Raw genomic sequence first — 26853 nt, 5'->3', positions numbered from 1 at the left:
CCTGATTATCACTTTTGCTTTGATAGTGATTCTGGCCCGTTCATCTATGTACGCTCCTGCGTCCTGTCTGTTTGTAGCTCACCTGCCTTCTCCACTGTCCTCTCTCCTAGGATCGGGAGGTCCGTGGTCGTGTTCCGTCCTGTCCTGTTCCCGCACCTGAGACCGCTCTGATCGTGCCTGCTGTCCCCGTCTCGCATGTGTCCCTGACCTGACCGCCATCTGTCCCTGACCTGTCCGCCTTCCTGCTCCGGAGGAGGTTCCCGCCAGCATCCCTGGCCTGTGGCCGGCCCCTCTATACACTCCCTGGGTACCAGCTGCCGTGGTAATAGTTACCCGCGGGCCTGCCCCAAACACTCCCTGTATAGGGGGTGGTCCACCTGGCCAGCTCGCCCCCGGGAGGTTCATTGCCACGGTCTAGCGGGTCCACCCCAGGAGTACCTAACAGAATAATCAGGCCATGGATCCCGCTGGTACCCGGATCCCGCTGGTACCCCGACCCCGACCCAAAAGGAACTTTTGTTCCTTTGTGAGAATCAGGCGAGGATCATGTCGTTCCTCAAATCAATGGAGTCCCGTCTTCTTTGCAAACCTCCGATCCTGGGATTGCCTCCCAGATCTCCGGCTTGCAGCAGGACTTGCCCAGCAGCACGACACCCAGGCCCACATTTTGAACTATATAGTCTCGGTAGATAACCGCTTACTAGCTCTTCAGACTGCGGCCGCTGCCCCTGTACCGGTGGCAGCTCCTCATCCCTCCCCCCGTTGGCTAAACCCCCACATTATAGCGGTGATCCCAAACTCTGTCGGGGGTTCATTAACCAGTGCCAGTTGCATTTCGAGTTGGCGCCCCTGCAGTACCCTACCGACCGGGCCAAGGTGGCCTTTATGGTATCCCATTTAGAGGGTGAGGCGCTGGCTTGGGTAAACCCCTTGTGGGAACGTGATGACCCGATAGTCTCCCAGCTTGCGACCTTCTTGGAGACCTTTCGTAAGGTCTTTGTTGAGCCCGGCCGTCTGGTCTCCACCACAGAGTCCTTATTTTGCCTCCACCAGGGCACCCTCTCTGTGGGGCAGTACACCATCCAGTTCCGTACGTTGTCCTCTGAGCTTGGGTGGAACAACGAGGCCCTAGTGGGGGCTTTTTGGCGCGGTTTGTCGGCTCGAATTAAAGACGAGTTGGCAGGCAGGGATACACCTACGTCTTTGGAGGATCTCATCTCGCTGGCAACGCAAATTGATCTGCGCTTCCAGGAGCGCTCCCGCGAGGCCGCCAGGGAGAGAAGGCGCACTCGTTTTTCTCCTTTGACATGCAGTGCTCCCCGTTCGCGACCCTCCACCACGGCGTCAGCCCCAGAGCCCATGCAAGTGGACCGACTCAGACCCGCGGAGCTACGCCGCCAGGAGAGATTCACTCATGGTCTTTGTCTCTCTTGTGGCAGCGCCTCCCATCTTCTACGTTCCTGTCCTGTGAGGCCGGGAAACTCCTCCGCCTAGGACAGGTAAGAGAGGCCTCCCTAGATGTCATTGATACCTCTCTACCTTGACTTGAGCCTTTCTGTTTTGTTTGTCCAGGGTTCCAAACGTTTTTCTGAGGTGCCCTATATCGACTCTGGGGCTGCAGGGAATTTTATCCAACTCGAGGCGGTGAAGAGATTGCGGATACCTGTCAGGTCCTTGGAGGTTCCCCTGCGCGAGACCGTTACGCTGGTCACTGAGGAGCTGGAGTTACAGATCGGGGTCCTGCACCGTGAGAGAATAGCCTTTTTTGTGCTGCCGTCACTGTCCCACACCTTGCTCCTGGGTCTTCCGTGGTTGAGGATGCACGAACCTGTCCTGGATTGGCGGTCCGGAGATATTCTTCGCTGGGGCCGCTTCTGCCAGACTAAATGTCTCCGTCCAGTACAACCCCTCAAGAGCTCGTTACCTGCCTCGGGCCCTGCGGATCTGCCCTCTGCCTACTGGGCCTTTGCTGACGTCTTTGATAAGAAGGAGGCAGAGGTTCTTCCCCCCCCCGCACCGGCAATATGATTGCCCGATCGAGCTTGTTCCCGGGTCGACCCCGCCCCGGGGACGAATCTATCCGTTGAGTCCACTCGAGTCCCAGGCCATGACTGAGTACGTACAGGAGAATTTGGCCAGAGGCTTCATCCAAAAGTCATCTTCACCCGCCGGAGCAGGCTTCTTTTTTGTCAAGAAGAAGGATGGGTCTCTCCGCCCCTGTATTGACTATCGGGGTCTTAACGAGATTACTATCAAGAACAGATATCCTCTACCTCTCATCCCCGAGTTGTTCGACCGGCTACGAGGGGTGCAAATCTTTACTAAACTGAATCTCCGTGGAGCCTACAATCTCATCCGTATTCGCTCCGGAGATGAATGGAAGACCGCCTTCAACACCAGGGATGGACACTACGAGTATCTCGTCATGCCCTTCGGTTTGTGCAATGCTCCCGCAGTCTTTCAGGAATTTGTAAATGACATTTTCCGAGACCTTCTGTACTCCTGTGTGGTCGTATATCTTGACGATATCCTCGTCTTCTCTCCCGATCTGTCCACTCACAGAAGAGATGTCTGCCGAGTACTATTATGATTGAGGGAAAATCGCCTGTACGCCAAGTTGGAGAAATGCGCCTTTAAACAGTCTTCTCTTCCGTTTCTAGGCTATATCATCTCCGACTCTGGGTTGCGTATGGATCCGGAGAAGGTGTCTGCCGTGCTTAACTGGCCACGTCCCCATGGGGTGAAAGCCATTCAGCGATTTCTTGGCTTTGCAAATTACTACCGGCAGTTCATCCCTCATTTTTCCTCGTTGGCTGGTTCTATCTCCTCTTTGATCTGTAAAGGAGCCAACCCGCACGTCTGGACCCCTGAAGCGGAAGACGCCTTCCTGTCTCTGAAACAAGCATTTGCCACGGCACCCGTACTCCATCGTCCTGAGGCCAACAAGCCTTTCGTCCTCGAAGTGGATGCGTCTGCAACCGGAGCTGGAGCAGTTTTATCTCAAAAGTCTCCCTCTGGTAGGCTTGTTACGTGCGGTTTCTTTTCCAAGTCCTTCTCCACTCCAGAGCGGAATTATTCCATCGGAGACCGAGAACTGCTTGCCATCAAGTTAGCTCTGGAGGAGTGGAGGTACTTATTGGAGGGTGCCGTACATCCCTTTACAATCTTCACAGACCATAAAAACCTGGCTTACATTCGGTCTGCACAGAGACTCAATCCACTACAGGCCAGGTGGTCGCTGTTCTTCGGCCGATTCGATTTTGATCTGCATTTTCGTCCAGGCAATAAAAACCTCAAAGCTGACGCTTTGTCCAGTTCCTTTCTTTCCGCAGATGTAGAAGAGGAACCCACGCATATCTTGGATCCATCCAGGCTCATCACGGTGGCTCCTCTTTCTCTCGCTTCACCCCCACCTGGCAAGACTTTTTTGTGCCGGAGAAGGACCGAAGACGAATTCTACACTGGGCACATGCTTCCAAGCTAGCTGGTCATGTCGGGCTTAAAAAGACACTTGTCCTTGTGTCCCGCTATTACTGGTGGCCGACCCTTCTCCAGGATGTCCGGGATTTCGTTGCTTCCTGCCTCTCCTGTGCCAAGATCAATGTGCCCAGGCAGCTGCCTTCTGGCCTTCTACACCCGCTTCCAGTACCCTTGTCCCCTTGGCAACACATTCCCATGGACTTTATTACCGATCTACCCCAGTCTGCCAACTGTACTGTCGTCCTAGTGGTGGTAGATAGATTCTCTAAAGATGGCACATTTCATCTCTCTTCCCGGGTTGCCATCGGCACCAGCCTTGGCGAAAATTTTCGTTCAGCATGTCTTCCGCCTTCATGGACTGCCCCAACATATTGTTTCTGACAGAGGAGTCCAATTCACCTCTCGTTTCTGGAGAGCCCTATGCAGATCGATGGATGTCACTCTTGACTTCTCCTCATCTTGCCATCCACAGTCCAACGGTCAGGCGGAACGGACTAATCAGAATTTGGTGAACTACCTCCGGCACTTTTCTAATGTCCACCAGGACGACTGGTCTGAATTACTCCCGTGGGCTGAGTTTGCCTATAACAACCACGTCACCGAGTCTTCTGGCAAATCTCCTTTCTTTGTCGTCTACGGGCAACATCCGGGTGTACCTTTACCGGTTCCTCCTGCCTCGGGTGTACCGGCGGCTGATCTTCTGTCCGGCGATTTCTCCAGGATCTGGCAGGAGACCAAGGCCGCTCTCGAGTTGGTTCGTGACAGGGTAAAGAAACACGCAGACAAAAGGCGCCTGGATGTCCCGCCATACCACCCAGGTGATAAAGTTTGGCTGGCCTACAAGTTCATTCGCCTCAGGATCCCTTCCCATAAACTGGGTCCCCGCTATATTGGACCTTTTGAGGTCTTGTCCCGCATTAACGACATCTCCTACAAACTACGGCTTCCCGCCTCACTCCGCATCCCTAATGCTTTTCATGTGTCCCTTCTAAAACCAGTCATCCTCAATCGCTTCCGTTCCACGGCTCCTCACTCGCCTCCGCCTGTCTCCGCAGACGATGAGTTTGAGGTTAAAGATATTTTGGCCATGAGGAGGCAAAAGGGAAGAACCTTTTTTCTAGTTGATTGGAAGGGCTTTGGTCCCGAGGAGAGGTCCTGGGAGCCTCAGGAGAATATCCAGGCTCCTCGAATTTTGGCTAAATTTTTTTCCTGTCTGCGGAGGGGGGCGCGTAAGGGAGGGGGTACTGTCACGCAGCTGCAGCCGCGCACTCCGCCTGTACCTTCTCCCCGACCGCAGCTTACCCGCTCACCGGCGGCCTCCTCACCGCGGTTTCGGCTGCCTTGGGCTTCCCCGCGATCCCTCCTGGCTCCTCTCCTCCACCTAGCGACCACGTCCATCCGGTCTTCTGGATCTCGCCTGGTGCGCGCCCCTGTCCCTCCTCCTCGGCGGGCGTGTGCACACACTGTGCTCGGGCGCAGGCGCCTCCTGTTCCTCCTGAGGTTGCGCGCCTTCCTCTCTTGCACTGGAGAGGTCACGACCCGGAAGCCTCTGATACTACTCCTATTTCAGGCCGCCTCTCCCTGCTAGCGGCGCCTGATTATCACTTTTGCTTTGATAGTGATTCTGGCCCGTTCATCTATGTACGCTCCTGCGTCCTGTCTGTTTGTAGCTCACCTGCCTTCTCCACTGTCCTCTCTCCTAGGATCGGGAGGTCCGTGGTCGTGTTCCGTCCTGTCCTGTTCCCGCACCTGAGACCGCTCTGATCGTGCCTGCTGTCCCCGTCTCTCATGTGTCCCTGACCTGACCGCCATCCGTCTTCCTGCTCCGGAGGAGGTTCCTGCCAGCATCCCTGGCCTGTGGCTGGCCCCTCTATACACTCCCTGGGTACCAGCTGCCGTGGTAATAGTTACCCGCGGGCCTGCCCCAAACACTCCCTGTATAGGGGGTGGTCCACCTGGTCAGCCCGCCCCCGGGAGGTTCGTTGCCACAGTCTAGCGGGTCCACCCCAGGAGTACCTAACAAGGAGAAAGTGGACCATACAGTTTGTTGTGCAATTTCTCTGGAGTATGCCGATACCCCGTATGTGGGGGACTACTACTATTTAGGTACACTGCATTGCTCGAAAGGGAAGGAGCGCCGTTTTGACTTTTTGAATGCAAAGTTGGCTGTAATCGATGGCGAGCACCATGTCGCATTTGGAGAGCCCCCGATGTGCCTACACAGTGGATACCCCCCACTTGTGACCCTATTTTGGAAACCATACCCCAGGTGTATAGTGAGCATTTTGAACCCCCAGGTACTACACAAAATTTGATTACATTTTCAATATGACGACCTAATGTTGTCATTAGTGTTGAGCGCAAGTGCTTGCTACTCCAGTTTGCATCAGGCACTTGGGTATGCACAAGATATTGCAGGTGCTAGACTAAAAAAACAGTCCAAATAGAGAAAAATAGGGTCCCAAGAAGTAATAAACTTCTTGAATATGGTTTTGAGCACTTTGAGGGGTGCAGTTTTTAGCATGGTGACACTTTTGGGGACTTTGTCATATAGACCCCTCAGAGCTGCTTCAAATGTGAGGTGGTACCAAAAAAAAAAAAAAAAAAAAATATATATTTCTGATTGGGAAACTGAGAAATCGCTGGTCAACTTTTAACCCTTATAACATCCTAACGAAAGACAGAGTTTGCAAAATTGTGCTGATCTAAAGTAGACATGTGGGAAATTTTATTTATGGAGTATTTTGTTTGACATAACTCTCTGATTTAAGGGCAAAAGAAACCAAAAGTTTGAAAATTGCAAAAAATTTTTACCAAATTTCAGTTTTGTTTTTTTTTCCATAAATTCAATTTATATCGAATAATTTTTTACAGTTATTAAGTACAATATTTCATGAAAAAACAGTCTCCGAATCATTGGGAACCATTAAAGTGTTTGAGTTTTTACCTCAAAGTGACACTGGTGAGAATTGTAAAAATTGGCTTGGTCACTAAGGGGTTAATATAATCAGCAGTGTTATTGGTTGTCGATCACAAATATGCAATGGCCATTGCCATCTGTCATTCCAAGTGAATTTCTAGAATAGGCAGCTTGTAGTAACTCTATTTCTGAACATGTTGCCCATATCCGTTGTTTCCAGCAGTCCCCCACGCCACCTCTCTGTAGGCTGTATCTCATATTGTCATGGCCACCTCTCTGTAGGCTGTATCTCATATTGTCATGGCCACCTCTCTGTAGGCTCTATCTCATATTGTCATGGCCACTTCTCTGTAGGCTGTATCTCATATTGTCATGGCCACCTCTCTGTAGGCTGTATCGCATATTGTCATGGCCACCCCTCTGTAGGCTCAATCTCATATTGTCATGGCCACCCCTCTGTAGGCTCTATCGCATATTGTCATGGCCACCCCTCTGTAGGCTCAATCTCGTATTGTCATGGCCACCCCTCTGTAGGCTGTATCGCATATGGTCAAGGCCACCCCTCTGTAGGCTGTATCGCATATGGTCATGGCCACCCCTCTGTAGGCTGTATCTCATATTGTCATGGCCACCCCTCTGTAGGCTCTATCTCATATGGTCATGAGCTTCTCTCCTAAAGGGCTGGGCGCTGGCTCCAAGGAGCATTTCACTTTTCGGGACACTACTCCCTGGATCCTAGCCCGAAGTTCTGTGCCAGCTTCTAATCCTCCTTGTCTGTATGCTGTGAATTCTGTGCTGCGAACATTACTCACACGTGTGTAATACTGGAACCTGACCCAACTATGCAACTGAGGGATCAAAAAAATCATGGTCTGGGACCCCAGAATTGCAGAATAACAAAGGGAAATCATTATGCATGCTTTAGGCTCTTAAACCAATTGGTCATTTGTCTGAATAGAAGTGAATTTATCAGAGGCAAATGCTTTCTTAGAGGAGAATGACTGGGTGGGGTGTGGAAATTTTTAATCTCGCCTTTATGTATTTTCTGTCAGGGTTTTTTTTTTTTTTTTTTTAAATATTATTTCTCCCCGTGTTCTCTCCTGCAGACATCCCACTGGTTTGTCCTGAATGACCGAAATGCATTCTGGAGTGCATAGATTTTCACATGCTCAAGCCTAGAAAGTCTTATGACATGGATGATCAATTATGCTTGCCCAGGGGCTACGGCAGGATTTTGACGGGAGGGAGTTTTTCTAAATATACTTTTACTTAGCATTTTCATCTCTGGCAGACATGTAGTGTATGGAAGTACAGCTGATTAGGTGGCCACAAGAAACTGGCCTGTGGGGGAAATCTTGCAGTCGCACTAATGGGATGCTGGGGGATGTATCTATGTATCTGCTCTGCTCTAATGCTGAGTTTTTAGAGCTTTCCAAATTTGACCCTGTGCTAAGACGTGTGTATTTTTTAATATATATATTTCAAGGGGCTTGCCACTTTGTCATTGTTAGCAGATGTTTTGGGAAAAAGGGCTTTAATGTTATTGTTTGAGATTCTCAAAGCAACAAGAAAACACCAAAGATCACATATATTAAAATATACGCTCTGCTTTCATGATGTCCGGATTTATTTAGCTCCTTTGGCCTCCTGATTACCCTGGACTCGGAAAACGCGTCGAGGTGTGAAGTGTGGACTGCTAACAATGAGCGGACACGTGCTTGACTAAGTCTGTTCCTTTTTGATTTATGACTTTTATCATATTTGATTAGTTTCTCTATATTACTTGTTGCATTACCGCTTGACTAGCAATTTTTTGACGTGTTGCATTATCTGTAGACTGGTATCTTTTTGGACTTATGAGTTGAGGACACCAAAATCTTCTCGGTTCCTGAATAATATTGGACACATGGCTTTCTAAAAATGGGGCACTTGTTATTTCTAAATATCAAATCTGTCCTATATTTGTAGGGTGTTTGTCTTGTATCTTCATGTTTTCTAGTATACATTTACAGTGCCTACAAGTAGTATTCAACCCCCTGCAGATTTAGCAGGTTTGATAAGATGCAAATAAGTTAGAGCCTTCAAACTTCACACAAGAGCAGGATTTATTAACAGATGCATAAATCTGACAAACCAAAAAGTTATGTTGCTCAGTTAAATTTTAATAAATTTTAAATATAAAAGTGTGGGTCAATTATTATTCAACCCCTAGGTTTAATATTTTGTGGAATAACCCTTGTTTGCAATTACAGCTAATAATCGTCTTTTATAAGACCTGATCAGGCCGGCACAGGTCTCTGGAGTTATCTTGGCCCACTCCTCCATGCAGATCTTCTCCAAGTTATCTAGGTTCTTTGGGTGTCTCATGTGGACTTTAATCTTGAGCTCCTTCCACAAGTTTTCAATTGGGTTAAGGTCAGGAGACTGACTAGGCCACTCCAACACCTTGATTTTTTGCCTCTTGAACCAGGCCTTGGTTTTCTTGGCTGTGTGCTTTGGGTCGTTGTCTTGTTGGAAGATGAAATGACGACCCATCTTAAGATCCTTGATGGAGGAGCGGAGGTTCTTGGCCAAAATCTCCAGGTAGGCCGTGCTATCCATCTTCCCATGGATGCGGAGCAGATGGCCAGGCCCCTTGGCTGAGAAACAGCCCCACAGCATGATGCTGCCACCACCATGCTTGACTGTAATGATGGTATTCTTGGCGTCGTATGCAGTGCCATCCAGTCTCCAAACGTCACGTGTGTGGTTGGCACCAAAGATCTTGGTCTCATCAGACCAGAGAACCTTGAACCAGTCTGTCTCAGAGTCCTTCAAGTGATCATGAGCAAACTGTAGACGAGCCTTGACATGACGCTTTGAAAGTAAAGGTACCTTACGGGCTCGTCTGGAACGGAGACCATTGCGGTGGAGTACGTTACTTATGGTATTGACTGAAACCAATGTGCCCACTGCCATGAGATCTTCCCGGAGCTCCTTCCTTGTTGTCCTTGGGTTAGCCTTGACTCTTCGGACAAGCCTGGCCTCGGCACGGGAGGAAACTTTCAAAGGCGGTCCAGGCCGTGGAAGGCTAACAGTAGTTCCATAAGCCTTCCACTTCCGGATGATGCTCCCAACAGTGGAGACAGGTAGGCCCAACTCCTTGGAAAGGGTTTTGTGCCCCTTGCCAGCCTTGTGACCCTCCACGATCTTGTCTCTGATGGCCTTGGAATGCTCCTTTGTCTTTCCCATGTTGACCATGTATGAGTGCTGTTCACAAGTTTGGGGAGGGTCTTAAATAGTCAGAAAAGGCTGGAAAAAGAGATAATTAATCCAAACATGTGAAGCTCATTGTTCTTTGTGCCTGAAATACTTCTTAATACTTTAGGGGAACCAAACAGAATTCTGGTGCTTTGAGGGGTTGAATAATAAATGACCCTCTGAATAAACTTTTCACAATTTAAAAAAAAAATTAAACAAAGAATTAACATTCTTTTTTGCTGCAGTGCATTTCACACTTCCAGGCTGATCTACAGTCCAAATGTCACAATGCCAAGTTAATTCCGAATGTGTAAACCTGCTAAATCTGCAGGGGGTTGAATACTACTTGTAGGCACTGTATATATACCCTTCTGTCATTTGAGGAACATCTAGTGTAATAATATAGGGAGAGATGATGGGGGTGCCATTATTGCGTTTTAGGGTGCCAAACTCCCATCTAGTAGCTATCTAGTCCTCTCTTGTGCTCATATATCCAGCCAAATAGTCCCAGAGCGTTGATGTGTTTGATCTTGTTGTTTTTTTTTTTTTTTGAGAATTTTAAATTCTAACAATATAATGTTTTTAAAGGGATGCAAATACTATGTCAGCCTTGTTCTAAATTATCTCTTCAGATAGTATCAAATATTCATGTTTGCCCAGATGTTTTGGGGACATGATTTGGTGAGCGAACAGTTGCTCAGTGGTTATCACTGTAGCCTTGCAGCACTGGGGTCTTGGATTCACATCCCACCAATGACCATATCTGCAGGAGTTTGTATGTCCTCCCCTTGTTTGCGTGGGTTTCCTTCAGTTTCCTCCAACACTCCAAAGACAAATTTTAGTAATTTGTAGTAAATTTAGATTGAGCTCCAATGGGGACAGTTATAATAATGTCTGTAAAGTGCCATGGAATTAATGGTGCTATATTAGTGAGAAAAATTAAAATAAAAAATACTTGCAAATATAGAAGTTTTACGTTAACTGAGACTATTACCACTCTGAGCCAAAGATATTTCCTTCCTTTTTTATTCCACTCAATCACTCACATATACAAAAGTCTGAGTTTGCTTGTTTTGAGTCTGAGGAATCTTTCACATAGGCAGCAAAGGGAAGCATGCGGACCTCTGCTTCACTTGTGCAATCATCTGATGCCGCTGAACTCCGATGAGTGGGCCATATTAATAGGGTGCCTGTAAAGGGCAACATGATCTACTGGGGTCTCCTCGTTCAACCAAAGATAAAGGGAAAACTACCATAGTAATAGAAGCTCCAAAATACCAATATATATTCACCCATAAAAAAGAGAGCTACTTTGAGAAAGCTGATGTGAAACGCGTGTTAGTGGTGGTCTACTGTATATTGCATGGTCCCACTGTGGAATGATTTAAAGGTTTTTGTTTTTTATGTATGAATTTCTCCTATATTATGGCTATTGTAGCTTAAACACTGATATCCCTATATGGTTTTGTCTATGGAATAGTTATATTCACATTGTTTGACTGCATGTGTTAACTCTCACACTTGAAATCTTGGTGCCCTCTACTTTTACCTCTTTTCTCTTTAGTATTAGCATTAGCCTATTTTAAAGGTTAGTGGGAGACTATTTTGACCACTTGATCAATTTAGATCCTACTTTGGGGAATTGCTGCTCAAGCATTTGCACTTTTAGGAATTTGTTCTTTTAGCAATTATACTAGACATTATTATTCTTATGATTCCATCTGATTGCAAATCAAGTTTTATACGTTCGATATGTTGGAATAGTCTATTTTTTATAGGTGTCTATGTAGAGGTTTAATCATTGTAGAAGAGCTGATAGTCCTGTATTTCGATATATTACTTTTTGTTTGTTTTTCTTCAGGGCATTGTACACATACGAGGGTGACACAGATATTCTAACCTTGGCATCATCAGGAGGTAAGTTATATTATCTGTATTATAAATATATGTATACACAATAACACTGTTGGTAAGGTCCTGCTCAACACATTACAAGATGGATTGGCTTGGCCTCCAATTAACATTATTTTTGCTTTTTGTTTTTTGCTTTTTTTCCTCATGTACATGAACCTGTCCACTACTTTTATTTTGACAATCTATCCTTGGGCTAGTTCATCAATGTCCGACATCCGGTACACATGCAGATCAGCGGTTATCTGTGTCGGTGGCCACCAGCCAGAAGTACTAACTTTCAGTCCTGGCAGTCTTCTGATAGTGGCTGCCGCACGGAACTACACAACTGCCTCCCACTGACTTGAATATGAGGCTGCTCTGTAGTACCATGCCGCGGACAGAAGACGGCCAGGTCCACAAGTTAGTTCTTCAGGACGGCGGTCGCCCAACAGCTGATTTGCGGGGTGCCGGGAGTAAAGAGTTAAACACTCACACATTGTCACAAGCCTATGTAGGAGTGTTAACAGAATCAACCTACATAGCCTCACTCTTCCCACTTGCAATGCAGGAGCACTGCTCTACATTTAACAGCTATCAGACGGCAGAAAGTGAAAGTCACATAGTGGTACGAAGTAAAAAAGTAGTAAAACATTTTTTTTAAATAATAAAATAGATTATATATTTGTTTTAGTGTACCCATAAATTATTGGGGGGAAAAAAAGCAAAAGTACCTATAAAACTGTCCCACTAGTTAACCCCTTTTAGTGAACACCATTAAAGAAAAAAGAGGCAAAAAACAATGCTTTATCATCTACCTCTGAACAAAAAGTGGAATAAAACATGATCAAAAAGACGAATGTAAATAAAAATGAAAACGTCATCTAGTCCCGCAAAAAGCAAGCCGCCATTCAGTTCCATCAGCCAAAAGATAAAAAAAAAAAGTTATAGTTCTTAGAATAAAGCAATGCCAAAACAATTATATTTTCTATACAATAGTTTGTGTGAAAGCGCCAAAACATAAAAAAAAGATATACCGGTAAATGAGGAATTGCTGTAATCGTGCTGACATGAAGAATAAAAAATAAGCACTCGCATGACTGAGACGAAATATTGAAAAATTATAACTCTCAAAACATGGTTATGCAAAAATTTGTTTTTGAAAAAGTGTAATTTAGTGTGTGACAGCTGCCAAACAAACTATATAAATCTGGTATTACTGAAATTGCACCGATTTGAAGAATAAAGTTGTCTAATCACTTATATCGCATGAGTAACGACGTAAAAAATAAATCCGTTCTTCACCTGCTGTGGATTTGTTTATTCTGCCTCCCAAAGATCGCAGTACGGCTCGACACACCTCTATCCTTACACCAGGGTTTCAGTGTAAATCTTTGAAATAGGTAATTCAGACGGAACCCCCAGCAGGAGATTTGCTATAATGAGGCACTGTGGACACTGACGTGTTCTGGCTGTGTCTGTCTTTTTATTAGGCATGTGCGTAAAAGTGCTGTTGGCCACAGTATTGTGCACCTCTCAAAAGGACACCGCTGAACACAGGTCAGACGGAGTCCAGAGTAAATATGCTGCCTCATTATAGTGAATGGATCCCTCGGGGGTTTCCTCTGTCATGTCACTCAGATTTAGATGGATATCCCAAAGTAAGTGCTCAGCGTAGAGCGCCGGATAAATGTGATCCCAAACGTTATGTAAAATGTTCCCAATAAGAGAACAACTCAATTCACAAAAAAGTGAGTCCCTGCTCAGGTCTGTCATCTGTCAATGGAATTATAGGGGGCTTCCACGTTACTGGTAGCACAAAGGCTCTGGAAAAGCGAAATGCCCCCCCCCCAAAGCAAATTCCAAATGGCCCCCTCCCGTCTGATCCCCAGCGTGCTTAACCCCTTACCGACATCTGATGTATTATTACACCGATGTCTATATCCCAGCTTTTGATGTGGGCTCCGGTGGTGATTGGTACTTTTGGCAGTGTGGACAGGGGCCAAGTCCTGCTGGGGAATGAAATTTCCATCTCCAAAAAGCTTGTCGGCAGAGGGAAGCTTGAAGCGCTCTAAAATTTACTGGTAGACAGCTGCGCTGACTTTGGTCTTGATGAAACACAGTGGACCTACATCAGTAGATGACATGGCTTCCCAAATCATCACTGATTCCACACTACACCTCAAGCAGCTTGGATTGTGTTTCTCTCCACTCTTCCTCCAGACTCTGGGACCTTGATTTCCAAATTAAATGCAAAATTTACTTTTATCTGAAAACAACACCTTGGGCCACTGAGCAACAGTCCAGTTCTTTTTCTCCTTGGCCCAGGTAAGACACTTCTGGGGTTGTATTATTGGTAGTGTTGAGCGATACCGTCCGATACTTAAAAGTATCGGATCGGATGGTATCGGCCGATCTATAAAAAATATCGGGTATCGCCGATTCCGATACCGGAAGTCCCATTCAAGTCTATGGGACTTCCGGTATCGGAATAAGAAAAACCCTATTTTTGCCTTGTACAGCCTCTCTGGGGTCTGCACGGGCCTTTCGGGGGGCTGTGCCGGCCTGCCGGGGGGTCTGTGCAGGCTCCGGTGGTCTGTGCCGGCCTGATGGGGGGCTGTGCCGGCCTGCCGGGGGGTCTGTGCAGGCTCCGGTGGTTTGTGCCGGCCTGCCGGGGGGGCTGTGCCGGCCTGCCGGGGGGTCTGTGCAGGCTCCGGTGATCTGTGCCGGCCTGCCGGGGGTCTGTGCCGGCCTGCCGGGGGTCTGTGCCGGCCTGCCGGGGGGTCTGTGCAGGCTCCGGTGGTCTGTGCCGGCCCGCCGGGGGGGCTGTGCCGGCCCGCCGGGGGGGCTGTGCCGGCCCGCCGGTGGTCTGTGCCGGCCTGCCGGTGGTCTGTGCAGGCTCCGGGGGGCTGTGCCGGCCTGCCGGTGGTCTGTGCAGGCTCCGGGGGGCTGTGCAGGCATCGTCCGATGGGACTACAAGTCCCATCGGGCGATGCCTGCTACCATGACAGTGATTGACACATTAGTCAATGATGGGACAGTAGTAGTCCCATCATCCGGCTAATGTGTTGAATGTAAAAAAAAAATAAATTTGCATACTACATATATACTACATGTAACATACATACTACATGCATGCTACATACATGCTACATACATACTACATACATAATACATGTATACTACATACATAATACATATATACTACATGCATGCAACATACATACAACATATATACTACATGCATGCTATATATATACTACATGTAACATATATGCTACATACATGCTACATACATGCTACATACATGCTACATACATGCTACATACATGCTACATACATGCTACATACATGCTACATACATGCTACATGCATGCTACATGCATGCAACATATATACTACATGCATGCAACATGCATACTACATATATACTATATATACTACATGTAACATACATACTACATATATACTATATGCATACTACATACATACTACATACATGCTACCTACATACTACATACATACACTACATGCATGCAACATACATACTACATATATACCACATGCATGCAAGATGCATACTACATATATACTGCATATATACTACATGCATGCAACATACATATATACTACATACAGTACATATAACATAGAGTACATACTCACCGTCACTTGTCACTTTGATCCCCGAAGCCATTGTCGCCTGAGGAATAAATATCAAAATAAAAAAACACCAATATACTTACCCCGATCCGCAGAAGTCCACGAGGGTCCCACGGCCATCTTGCGTGGAGAACAGCAGCATCAGCTGATGCTACCGTTCTCTACCAGCTCCAGGAATACAATGACGTAAGGTAGGTATCCTTCCGCACTGTATTCCTCCACCACTTTAAAAAAAAAAAAAAAAAGTCCCTAGTCTCACTTTATGCCATTGCTGTGTGGGAAATTCCCACGCAGCAATGGCATAAAGTGAGACTAGGGACTTTTTTTTTACAGTGGTGGAGGAATACAGTGCGGAAGGATACCTACCTTCCGTCATTGTATTCCTGGAGCTGGTAGAGAACGGTAGCATCAGCTGATGCTGCTGTTCTCCACGCAAGATCGACGTGGGACCCTCGTGGACTTCTGCGGATCAGGGTAAGTATATTGGTGTTTTTTTATTTTGATATTTATTCCTCAGGCGACAATGGCTTCGGGGATCAAAGTGACGGTGAGTATGTACTCTGTTATATGTACTGTATGTCTATATGTATGTATTGTATGTAGTATATATGTATGTTGCATGTAGTATATATGCAGTATATATGTAGTATGCATGTTGCATGCATGTGGTATATATGTAGTATGTATGATGCATGTAGTGGATGCATGTAGTATGTAGCATGTATATAGCATGCATGTAGTATGTTGCATGTATGTAGCATGTAGTGTGTATGTAGTATGTATGTTACATGTAGTATATATAGTATATATGTAGTATGCATGTTGCATGCATGTAGTATATATGTTCTATGTATGTTGCATGCATGTAGTATATATTTATTATGTATGTATTATTTATGTAGCATGTATGTAGTATGTATGTTACATGTAGTATATATGTAGTATGCATGTAGCATGTATGTAGCATGTATGTAGCATGTAATTTTTTTTTTTTTTTTTTTACATTCAACACATTAGCCGGATGATGGGACTACTACTGTCCCATCATTGGCTAATGTGTCAATCACTGTCATGGTAGCAGGCATCGCCCGATGGGACTTGTAGTCCCATCGGACGATGCCTGCACAGACCACCGGCAGGCCGGCACAGACCACCGGCAGGCCGGCACAGACCACCGGCAGGCCGGCACAGACCACCGGCAGGCCGGCACAGCCCCCCGGCAGGCCGGCACAGACCACCGGAGCCTGTACAGCCCCCCGGCAGGCCGGCACAGACCACCGGAGCCTGCACAGACCACCGGCAGGCCGGTACAGACCCCCGGACAGTCGGCACAGCCCCCCCGAAGGCCTGAACTGACGGCGCATCATGATGCGCACAGACAGCGCATCATGATGACGTCATTTCGGCAGCCAATCAGAGCCACAAAAGTGGCTCATTGCATTTTGGACTTCCGATTCCGGTATCCGATACGAAAAAAGTATCGGTACTCGGTATCGGAATTCCGATACGGCAAATATCGGCCGATACCCGATACTTGCAGTATCGGAAAGCTCAACACTAATTATTGGTCATGAGTGGCTTGACACAAGGAATGCGACTCTTGTAGCCCATGTCCTGGATACATCTGTGTGTGGTGGTTCTTGAAGCAATGACTCCAGCAGCAGTTCACTCCTTGTGAATCTCCCCCAAATTTTTGAATGGCCTTTTCTAAACAATCCTTTCAAGGCTGCGGTTATCCCAGTTGCTTGTGCACCTTTTTCTACCACACTTTTTCCTTCCACTCAACTTTCCATTAATATGCTTGGATACAGCACTCTGTGAACAGCCAGCTTCTTTAGCAATGACCTTTTGTGGCTTGCCCTCCTTGTGGAGTGTCAATGACTGCCTTCTGGACACCTGTCAAGTCAGCAGTCTTCCCCATGATTGTGGAGCCTACTGAAACAGACTAAGGGACCTTTTTAAATGCTTAGGAAGCCTTTGCAGGTGTTTTTTAATTATTCTGATTTACTGGGATAATGACTTTTGGGTTTTCATTGGCTGTAAGCTATAATCATCAACATTAACAGAAATAAATAGATCACTCTGTAATGACTCCATATAACATGAGTTTCATTTTTTGTATTGATGAACTGAAATTAACTTTTTGATGATCTAATTTTGTGAGAAGCACCTGTAACTCTGATTTTAAGGTAATAAAAAATGAACGTTTGCAAAACTTTCACCGACTTTCTACTTTTTCACAAATAAACACAAGTCATATCGAAGACATTTTACCATTATCATGAAGTACAATATTTCATGAAAAAACAGTCCAAGTCAGTGAGATCTGTTGAAGCGTTCCAGAGTTATTACCTCATAATGTGACAGTGATCAGAATTGTAAAAATTGGCCTCGTCATTAGTGTGCAAACAGTCTTGTTGGGTAAAGGGGATAAGAGAGGTGGATAATGTGTATCCTCTTGGAGGAATTGCTAATGTGATTTGCTAATTAAAGGTATTTGGGAATATCTTTAGAATGACATTTTATTTGTGAATTTTTTTTCCTATTCCTGGAGAACCCCTTCAAAGTCACCTAAATGTTACTGTAAAATTAAAATTTCAATGCATCCATATAACACTCTACCTCTTAAAACAGTCTTTGACTGTAATAGATTTTATGGTATGAAAGCTACCAGTAAAGGAAAGCAGTTCTTTTTGTTACATATATCATATTTTCCATATTGATATATATTATTTTTAATGTAATTTTTCTACTTCTAGGTGGTGGATTACCTGACCTAGCTAGCCACTTTGAGAACCAGAAAGTGATGTATGGGTTCTGCAGTGTGAAGGAGCCTCATGCCATGCTAGCTCGATATGTCCTTATCAACTGGGTGAGGACTTTGCCCTTATTACTTGAGCTGAGTACAATGGTGTTGCATGCAGTAGTCCTTTCATGTGTTTTGAGGTCTGCAGGATCAGTAATAATGAAGATGGTTTCAGGTACAAGTATTAAAGTGGTAGTCTGAAGTCCAAAGTAATTTTTTTCTTAAATCTTTATATAGTGCTGTAAGCCATCTATTTTATTATATACTTGAATTAAAAATTCCATACCGTTCCCTAACTAAACTGCTTTACTATTTTTAATTTTTGACTTCATTATTGACGACTCTTTGTTTGAGTATCCCAGCATGTACTGAGATTCTCAAATAAAGCATTACTGACTGGGGTTGGGCTAGTCCCAGCAGTATATGCGATGTGCACAATTATAGCGCTCTGTCTGTTGTTGGCTTAGATCCGAATTAACAAGTCGGCTACAGAGTGCACTGTGATTGTGTTTTCTTAGTCTACCCAGCATACAGAGACCAACACTGCCCCCTCAAGTGACTTCACTGGTCATTCTGACAACACGTTCTATTGGTGATAACGCTTTACTGCTGATCTGAGCCTGCAACAGAGAGTGTGCATTCATTGTGAACATTGCACATTGTGCTAAAACTAGCACAGCCCATGAAACAAGAGTCACTGATGATGCTTCGTTTTAGGGAGAGTCAGGGGCTGCGGCAGTGACCGCAGCCTCTGCCTCCTTATTATAACTCTTCATTTGAACATCCCCAGCATACAATGGAATTCTCAAAAATAAAAAAGTGAAATAAAGAAGTAGAAAAGCAGCTAGCGTAATTTGGGATTAGTATGGAATTTTAAGTATATTAGAAAATTGTTTAGATTATTGCACTAAATAGATAGGGATTGAGGAGAAAAATTAGTTTGGACCACCCCTTTAACACTTATGGCTTCTGTGTGCCAATTGTCGCTTCTGTCTGGTTTCCATGAAGATGCTCAATTTTTCTGAAGGAGGCGACAGTGACGCCAGCGCTGATTGTGTGCCAGGGGTTATGTGTCACAACAACCGCGCTGGAGCCCCAGGGAGAACAAGTGTCGAAACCGCATGAACGGTGCCTGCACAGGAGGAGAGTGTAGGTTTTTTTTTTTTTTATTTTGTCGGTGTCAAGCATGGGGTAAGAGAAGTTGTCCAAGTAGTGGACAGCTTCTTAAACTATCTACTCATATTTGTGAAGAAATATTCCAACCATATAAATTTTTGTCTCTCAGTTGAAGTCTATGGGGATTATGGAAGGGCCTGAGTGTTGCTCTTTTAGCTCTGTGGTACTTCCATACACTTAAAAAGGAACTGTACTTTCAACAAACTTTGCACTCATCAATAGTACAAGCTATTATATGAAACATTGCAGTGCATCTTGTTAATGAAATCCGCTTCCTTCCCCACTTATCAGACTCTTCTTCCTCTCACCCCTACTCTCTGAACTCCCCGTCCACAGCGAAAAAGCAGCTCAAGTCCCTCTTGCTTGTAGGAGACTGACTGCAGGTGTTATGAGATGGTCTATTTAGTTCTATGGAGGGAGGAGGAGTACAGACCAGCAGGGAAGGGAACAGACAGAAAAACATTGTGCAGAGCTCCGTAACAAGTGTTTTACCTCCTATCAGAGCGAATTCAGATCACCACCCCTGAGCTCTGCTGTATAATCACCTCCTGGTCACTACAGCTTATGTCTCTGAGCTAAAGTGAGGAGCAGGCATTCTCCTCTCTGTGCTGTCTGTGGGAGCTTTCACTGCAGCCCAGATTATAGATAGAATGTGCAGAGGGGGAAACTGGTGAGAATGCAGGCTATAAGTCATGTAATGGTCAGAAATGGTGTACACACACAGGACAACTTACTCTGAAAACTTACTTGAAAGCACAGTCGCCCTTTTAAAGAGTAATATTTATTTAGGGAATAAAAATTGCTAAACATGAAAATAAACTTTGTAATACATTTTATCAGCTAAATCTGCTTATTTCTCTGCCAGGAGTGAACGTTTTCAAAATTGATTGTTACACTACTGAAATGTCAGTCTTATCATCTATGTAGTTGGGAGGTGTAGGAAAAGCTCCTGTCCAAGCTCCCACCTTGCCTCTACATAGGAAATGGCTACTCATAAGACTCCATCTCGGTAATGTAAAAATCTGTTTGCATTGAACACAGATAATCACCCCTGAAGTGAGAATTTCAGAACTATCAGTCCCGGCAGAGAAAGAAGCCTATTTTCCTGATTAAGATATATTACAAAGTTTCTTATTAAGTGTATTATTAATTTATGAAATAAAAAGAAACCTTTTAACTGTTAAGGACCCCTTAAGATCCTATCCCAAGGCGAATTCCATCATTTTATGTAATTGAAACACTAATAAGAACAGAGACCTATGCAAATGTGGTAGATATTTCTGAATGTAGGAATTAATGTAGCCCTCAAATACCATGTATATATTATTTTTATTATACATTGTGTGTAAAAAAGAAAAAAAAGTCCCACGTACCATGTCAGAATTTACATGTAGTAGATGAAGAGTTTTGCATTATGCTGTGTACCTCGCAGTCCTCGCCTGCTGAGCTTTTACTATTCAGGCTTGGATGTTGCAGATTCTTATCAGTCACCAATGCATTTATATTTGCAATGAAAATCTATGAATGTTGTAGAGCTGCTTTGATGCCTTGCTTACCCATGCATATCATTTTTAGGTTGGTGAAGATGTACCCGATGCCAGGAAGTGTGCCTGTGCCAGTCATGTAGCGCAGGTGGCAGACTTCTTCCAGGTGAGGGTTAGAATGCCCGTTCAGCATTGTTGTAATTTAATGGCCTATTGTGCAGTTGTCTAATTTGTCATATATTACTGCATTGTTCCCTCAGTGATCCACCTAATTCAAGTTTATAAAGTAGGATTCAGGCTATGTGCACACGGTGCGTATTCTGCTTTGGAATTTTCCGCACAGAATTTACTAAATCCGCAGGCCAAATGACCTGCATTTTTCCTGCGGATTTAGGGTATGTGCACACGTTGCGGATTTGTGTGCGGATCCGCAGCGGATTTGGCCCTACAGATCCGCAAGTGATGTACAGTACCATGTTATCCTAGGGAAAAAAAATCACTGTCCACATGCTGTGGAAAATTCCGCGTGGAAACTCAGCGGTATATTTTCCGCAGCATGTCGATTCTTTGTGCAGATACCGCAGCGTTTTTACACCCATTCCATTATAGGAATCCGCAGGTGTAAAAACGCATGCTAAGACATTTTGACCTGCGGATTCTGCAGATTCCGCGCTGAAAAATCCGCAACGTGTGCACATCCCCTTAGTGCATGTTTTATGCAGTTTTCCACCTGCGGATTTCTAGAATGGAGCAGGTGGAAAACTGCAGCAAAACCGCACAAAAGAAGTGACAATCCGCAGCAAATCTGCGTGGAAAAAAATGCAGCATGTGCACTGCAGATTTTGTTTTACATAGCCTATAATGCTACTGTACATCACATGCAGTTCTACTGCGACTACGCAGGGCCAAATCCGCTGCGGATCCGCAGCAGAATCCACACTGTGTGCACATAGCCTAAGAATGAGTCATTTGGCTCGCTCCATTGACTCACAGGCTGTGCTCATCATTCCTTCCAGCATAGGGCAAAATAACAGGAGGCTTAAACTACTGCAGCTCTTTACTTCTTACTGAGAGCAATAACTAAAAACCTACAAAAAGCACAGTAATCTCAGTTTGCATAGGGTGGGTACCAAAAAGTACAAAAACAAAAAACAACCTAGAAAATAACATAACCTCTCGTATAAATGTAGAAAACTGATACTTTATTCAAAGGAACAGGTGATTACAGGCAAATGTTCCAACATTTCGACCATTTGGTCTTTATCGAGGCTATCGGTAAGTGAAGGGGTCGGTGTCTGATGATCGCGGACATCGTTGTGCTGTGAGGTGGGGAATTTATTCAAACCGATAGGTGATTACAGACAAAGTTTTTAAATTCTCTGCATTTCTGGAAGTTTCCAACATTTCAGTACAGAAATGATCTTTTGTATATATTGAGGATTCTCATATAAAATGTTAAAATTCATAAAATGAATGGAGTGCTACACAGCCGTGAGAATTACATCGGATACGAGGCCACAATATGAGGCAGGTCAACAGCATGGTATTGTGGTAAACGTTGCATAGAGAGACACTATATATGTAAGAGGGGTACGACCCAAGATATATGTATAGTGTGGAAAATGTACACTAATGAAAACCTATATGAATTACAGTGTAGGATAAAGCCGATTGTGCAAATAGACCTACGAAAAATAGTGATGTGCATATAGGTATATCAATGACCGAGCTGGACCTACCAAAAATAAGAGGTCCTTCTCAGACGACGTTTCACCCAAACTTTCCCAAGGAGTGGGAGAGCAATAACTGGATGGATACAGCTGAAGCACTTTGAATGTTTTACAGAAATTAGGAATTGCATGCTGTTTGTGAGTCCTGTGCTGTACACCGTTTGAGGGAAGGGTAATAGTGTCTTGTAGACAGAGCGACCATGACCTGGCTGCAGCTCTGCTGTACGCTTCATAGATACTGTACATGTGGAGCTTTAAGGGGAACCTGCCACCATGTTTTCCTGATATAAAGTACATCCAATACCTGTAAGCCCTCATATACAGCATTCTAGAATGCAGTATATATGTCTCCAGATTCACTATGCAAGGCCAGAAAAAATGTTTTTGTTTTTTTATACTCGCCTACACCATAGTCCAGGCTGATGTGCGTCTCTGGTCTTGACCCGGCACCTCCTCTCTTGCGATCGCCGTCCTCCTTCCCTGCTTTGTGTGGATGACGCATCCTACATCAGTGTCTTCCATCAAGCTCCTGCACAGGCATATCTCGCTTTACCAACAGCAGAGCAAAGTATTGTACTGAACGTGCGTCGGTGCTGACCTTTTCCCGCCCATGCACATTACAATACTTTGCTCACTTACTTTGATAGTTGCTGCAAATTTGATTAAAAAGTTCTACCGGCCCTCTGGATACTGAACTCTGTATAACCCCGCCCTAACCAGTTTTCTGCCTATGCATGGGATACACAGAAAACTGCCAATCAGTGGTGAAATCGCAGTTTATACAGAGCTTATTAATATGCAGGACTACATGACAGTAGGTTTCCTAATCCTCGTGTGAAAGTCTCCTGTTCATAGAACAGTGATTTTATGAAAATTAAGCTTGCAGTCCAGTAAGTGAGACATGGAATCAGGGTCTCTGTTCTCTACATTATGCTGCTCTCAGATGTGGCAACAACCTGTTGAAAGATTTCCTTTAAGTACTGTGATTTGTTTGATTTCTTTCCTATAGGAGGTGCACCTTCAGTGTGACAGGAGACTGGCAGCAGATGGGAGTAACTATCCTTTTCTGATAACGGAATAGACAGCAGTGTATAAATGGCCCTGGTCCTTATTATAAATTTATAGAAAGGGAGAATTCTGTACACAGTCAAAGTCACATATGTAAAATCTATGCCATGGTCATCAAGGACTTTTTTTTTTTTTTTATATGAAGCTTCTTCCTACAGATACAACAGTTCTATGCCAGTGATTTTTTTTTTTTTTTTTTTGTTCTATTCAGATGTGAATTTAAACTTTTTTTTTTTTTTTTTTCTTTTTTTACTTTTAAATGAGAAAACTGAAAAAAAGGAAATTGAAAGCAAGTTATTATTATTATTATTTATTTATATAGCACCATTGGTTCCATGGTGCTGTACATGAGAAGGGGTTACATACAGATTACAGATATCACTTACAGCAAACAAACTAACAATCACAGACTGATATAGAGGGGGGAGGACCCTGCCCTTTCAGGCTTACATGCTACAGGATGGTGGGGAAGGAGACAGTAGGTTGGGGGGTTACAGCAGTTCCAGTGATGGTGAGGCAGTAGCTCCAGTAGTGGTGAGGAGGCAGCGGGGATCACTGCAGGCTGTAGGCTTTCCTGAAGAGGTGGGTTTTCAGGTTCCGTCTGAAGGATCCGAGTGTGGTTGATAGCCGGACGTGTTGGGGCAGGGAATTCCAGAGTATGGGGGCTATTTGGGAGAAGTCTTGGAGGCGGTTGGGTGAGGAGCGAATAAGTGTGGAGGAGAGAAGGAGGTCTTGGGAGGGCCAGAGATTCCATGAGGGAAGGTATCTGGAGATTAGTTCAGAGATGTATGGAGAAGACAGGTTGTAGATGGCCTTGTAGGTCAGTATTAGTAATTTGAACTGGATACGCTGAGGGAATGGGAGCCAGTGAAGAGATTTGCAGAGGGGAGAAGTGGAGGAGTAGCGAGGAGAGAGATGAATTAGTCACGCGGCAGAGTTGAGAATGGACTGGAGAGGTGCAAGGGTGTTAGCAGGGAGGCCAAAGAAAAGGATGTTGCAGTAGTCGAGGCGGGAGATGGTGAGGGCATTCACAAGCATTTTAGTAGATTGAGGGTTGAGAAAGGAACGGATTCTGGAAATATTTTTGAGCTGGAGGCGACAGTAGGTGGAGAGAGCTTGGATGTGCGGTTTGAAGGACAGGGCAGAGTCAAGGGTTACTCCGAGGCAGCGGACCTCCGGTACGGGGGAAAGCGTGATGTTGTCAATTGTTATAGAAAGGACGGGTAAGGAAGATCTGTGAGATGGGGGAAAGATGATCAGTTCAGATTTGTCCACATTGAGTTTGAGGAAGCGAGAGGAGAAGGAGGATATGGCTGATAGACACTCTGGGATTCTGGAGAGCAGAGAGGTGATGTCTGGGCCAGAGAGGTAGATCTGAGTATCATCGGCATAAAGGTGGTACTGGAATCCGTGGGACTTTGAGTTGCCCCAGACCAAGTGTGTAGATTGAGAAGAGTAGGGGTCCTAGAACAGAGCCTTGGGGGACTCCAACAGAGAGAGGGTGGGATGAGGAGTTAGTGTGGGAGTGGGAGACGCTGAATGTGCAGTTGGAAAGGTATGAGGAAATCCAGGATAGGGCAAGGTCTTTGATGTCAAAGGAGGAGAGGATCTGTAGTAGGAGGCAGTGGTCAACTGTCGAAAGCATAGGACAGGTCTAGAAGCAGGAGTATAGAGTATTGTCCGTTAGCTTTGGCTGTATGTAGGTCGTTGGTAGAGTTGAGCGATACCGTCCGATACTTCAAAGTATCGTATCGGATGGTATCGGCCGATCTTTAAAAAAAGTATCGGTATCGCCGATTCCGATACCGGAAGTCCCATTCAAGTCTATGGGACTTCCGGTATCGGAATAAGAAAAACCCTTTCCTGCCCTTGTACAGCCTCTCTGGGGTCTGTACGGGCCTTTCGGGGGGTTGTGCCGGCCTGCCAGGGGGTCTGTGCAGGCTCCGGTGGTCTGTGCCGGCCTGCCGGGGGGCTGTGCAGGCTCCGGGGGGCTGTGCCGGCCTGCCGGGGGGCTGTGCCGGCCTGCCGGGGGGCTGTGCAGGCTCCGGGGGGCTGTGCCGGCCTGCCGGGGGGCTGTGCCGGCCTGCCGGGGGGCTGTGCCGGCCTGCCGGGGGGCTGTGCCGGCATCGTCCGATGGGACTACAAGTCCCATCGGGCGATGCCTGCTACCATGACAGTGATTGACACATTAGCCAATGATGGGACAGTAGTAGTCCCATCATCCGGCTAATGTGTTAAATGTAAAAAAAAAAAAAAAAAATTACATGCTACATACATACAACATGCATACTACATACATGCTACATTCATACTACATACTACATACATGCTACATTCATACTACATGCAACATACATACTACATATATACTACATGCATGCTACATACATACTGCATGCTACATACATACCACATATATACTACATACATACTACATGCATGCTACATGCATGCTACATGCTACATACATAACACATATATACTACATGCATGCTACATACATACTACATGCTACATACTACATATATACTACATGCATGCTACATACTGCATGCTACATACATACTACATACATACTACATGCTACATACATACTACATACATACTACATGCATGCTACATGCATGCTACATACATAACACATATATACTACATGCATGCTACATACATACTACATGCTACATACATACCATATACATACTACATGCATGCTACATACATACTACATGCATGCTACATACATACTACATGCTACATACATACTACATATATACTACATGCATGCTACATACATACTACATGCTACATACATACTACATATATACTACATGCATGCTACATACATACTACATGCTACATACATACTACATATATACTACATGCATGCTACATGCTACATACATACTACATATATACTACATGCATGCTACATACATACTGCATGCTACATGCATGCTACATACATACTACATACATACTACATGCTACATACATACCACATATATACTACATACATACAATACATTCATACAATACATACATAGACATACAGTACATATAACATAGAGTAACATACTTACCAATACTTGTCACATTGTTCCCCGAAGCCATTGTCTTTCCGGAATAAATATTAACATAACAAACCACAAAAATACTCACCCACGATCCGAAGCAGTCCACGAGTGTGTCCCACGACGATCTTGGGTAGAGAACGGCAGCATCAGATGATGCTGCCGTTCTCTACGGGCTGCAGGAATCCAATGACGGAAGGTAGGTATCCTTCCGCACTGTATTCCTCCGCCACTTAAAAAAAAAAAAAAAGTCCCTAGTCTCACTTTATGCCATTGCTGCGTGGGAAATTCCCACACAGCAATGGCATAAAGTGAGACTAGGGAC

The 26853-nt window shown here is 45.1% G+C and overlaps 1 protein-coding gene across 2 annotated transcripts in view; it reads left to right on the top strand.

The window, feature by feature from the left end:
* DBN1 (drebrin 1) overlaps positions 1–26853 on the top strand; it is a 131188-nt gene that overhangs the window by 72808 nt on the left and 31527 nt on the right. For both annotated transcript variants that reach the window (XM_073567725.1, XM_073567656.1), the window contains exons 2-4: positions 11502–11557; positions 17953–18065; positions 20751–20825. In XM_073567725.1, coding sequence (XP_073423826.1) covers positions 11502–11557; positions 17953–18065; positions 20751–20825 — 244 coding nt within the window. The remainder of the gene's footprint in view (positions 1–11501; positions 11558–17952; positions 18066–20750; positions 20826–26853) is intronic.

Source organism: Dendrobates tinctorius, unplaced genomic scaffold (assembly GCF_039654945.1).
Source record: "Dendrobates tinctorius isolate UK_male_01 unplaced genomic scaffold, ASM3965494v1 ptg000001l, whole genome shotgun sequence".
Taxonomy (NCBI): Eukaryota; Metazoa; Chordata; class Amphibia; order Anura; family Dendrobatidae; genus Dendrobates; species Dendrobates tinctorius.
This window is presented reverse-complemented; position numbering and strand designations above follow the sequence as displayed.